This window comes from Entamoeba histolytica, genomic scaffold (genome assembly GCF_000208925.1).
Source record: "Entamoeba histolytica HM-1:IMSS scf_1104750519243 genomic scaffold, whole genome shotgun sequence".
NCBI lineage: Eukaryota > Evosea > Mastigamoebida > Endamoebidae > Entamoeba > Entamoeba histolytica.
The window spans coordinates 1,121-2,137 of record NW_001915477.1 but is presented as its reverse complement, the minus strand read 5'-3'; the positions used below and the strand labels follow the sequence as shown (position 1 = coordinate 2,137).

Genomic DNA, 1,017 nt, shown 5'->3' with positions numbered 1-1,017 from the left:
TATTTTTTAAATACCAGCAAAACAAACCAACAGATAATAAGGACAATCAAAGTAATCAACAAGAATTACAACAAACACCTATCAACCAACCAAATTATGGCTATGAAAATCCCCAGCAAAACTATTGTTACCAACAACAACCATACCAAGGATATCCTATTCAAAACCAATATGTCCAGCCACCTCCAGACCAATATATACAACCACCTCCAGACCAATTTACACAACCACCCCAACAACCTTATTATGCACCACCACCTCCTCCTCAGCAATAAAATAAACTAATATAATATTTTATTGTTTTATAGTTATTATAAAACACCCACCTAATAAATTATTATCAATACAATGTTTATAAACCAGTGAAAATAATTTTCAAGTAATAAAGTTTCATTTCATAAATTTCTTTATTAATTTATCTCATCCTTAAGTAGTAAAGTGATTATACTCCTTGTTAATGTTTATCTAAATCTTTTTTTTCTAAAACAAAGAATAACAAAGTAAGAAAGTCTTATATTTATTAATACTGTTGATAAGTAGAGTTATATTTTAGTTAATGTCAACAGAATATATGTAAATTCTTAGATGAAGCAGCGAGCTACAATTTTTCTTTTACTCTTTCTGTTTTATGTTCATTGAAAATAATAATAGTTTTTATCCATGCTGTTTAAGAATAACTACCAAACAGTTATTATTAAAAACAAACAACTAATTCAAAATATATGACTTACAAAATGGTGGAGGAATTACATATGGGCTTTGCTTCAAAAACACACTCTTAAGTGATTTGATTGACTTTAAATTTATATATTTTGTTGAATGAAATATTGCTAATAGTTGAATGTTGTTTGATTGAATTATATCATCCTGAATATTCCAAATACTTAGTTGGTGGAGATAATGGTATTGATTCAAATTAAGACACCGACATGGATTATTATTCCAAGATGATTGAATCAAAGTGAGTTGAAGAATAATTATTAATGGGAAAACAATTGAGATTCTTTGTGTATTGAA

At 27.3% G+C, this 1,017-nt stretch overlaps 1 protein-coding gene across 1 annotated transcript in view; it reads right to left on the bottom strand.

The window, feature by feature from the left end:
* Positions 1–708: 708 nt before the first annotated feature.
* Positions 709–1,017, bottom strand: part of EHI_196070 (uncharacterized protein) — a gene marked incomplete at both ends in the record, with an annotated part of 1,358 nt that continues 1,049 nt past the window's right edge. Inside the window, one exon of the mRNA XM_001914373.1 lies at positions 709–867. Within this exon, the coding sequence (XP_001914408.1) occupies positions 709–867 (159 nt within the window). The remainder of the gene's footprint in view (positions 868–1,017) is intronic.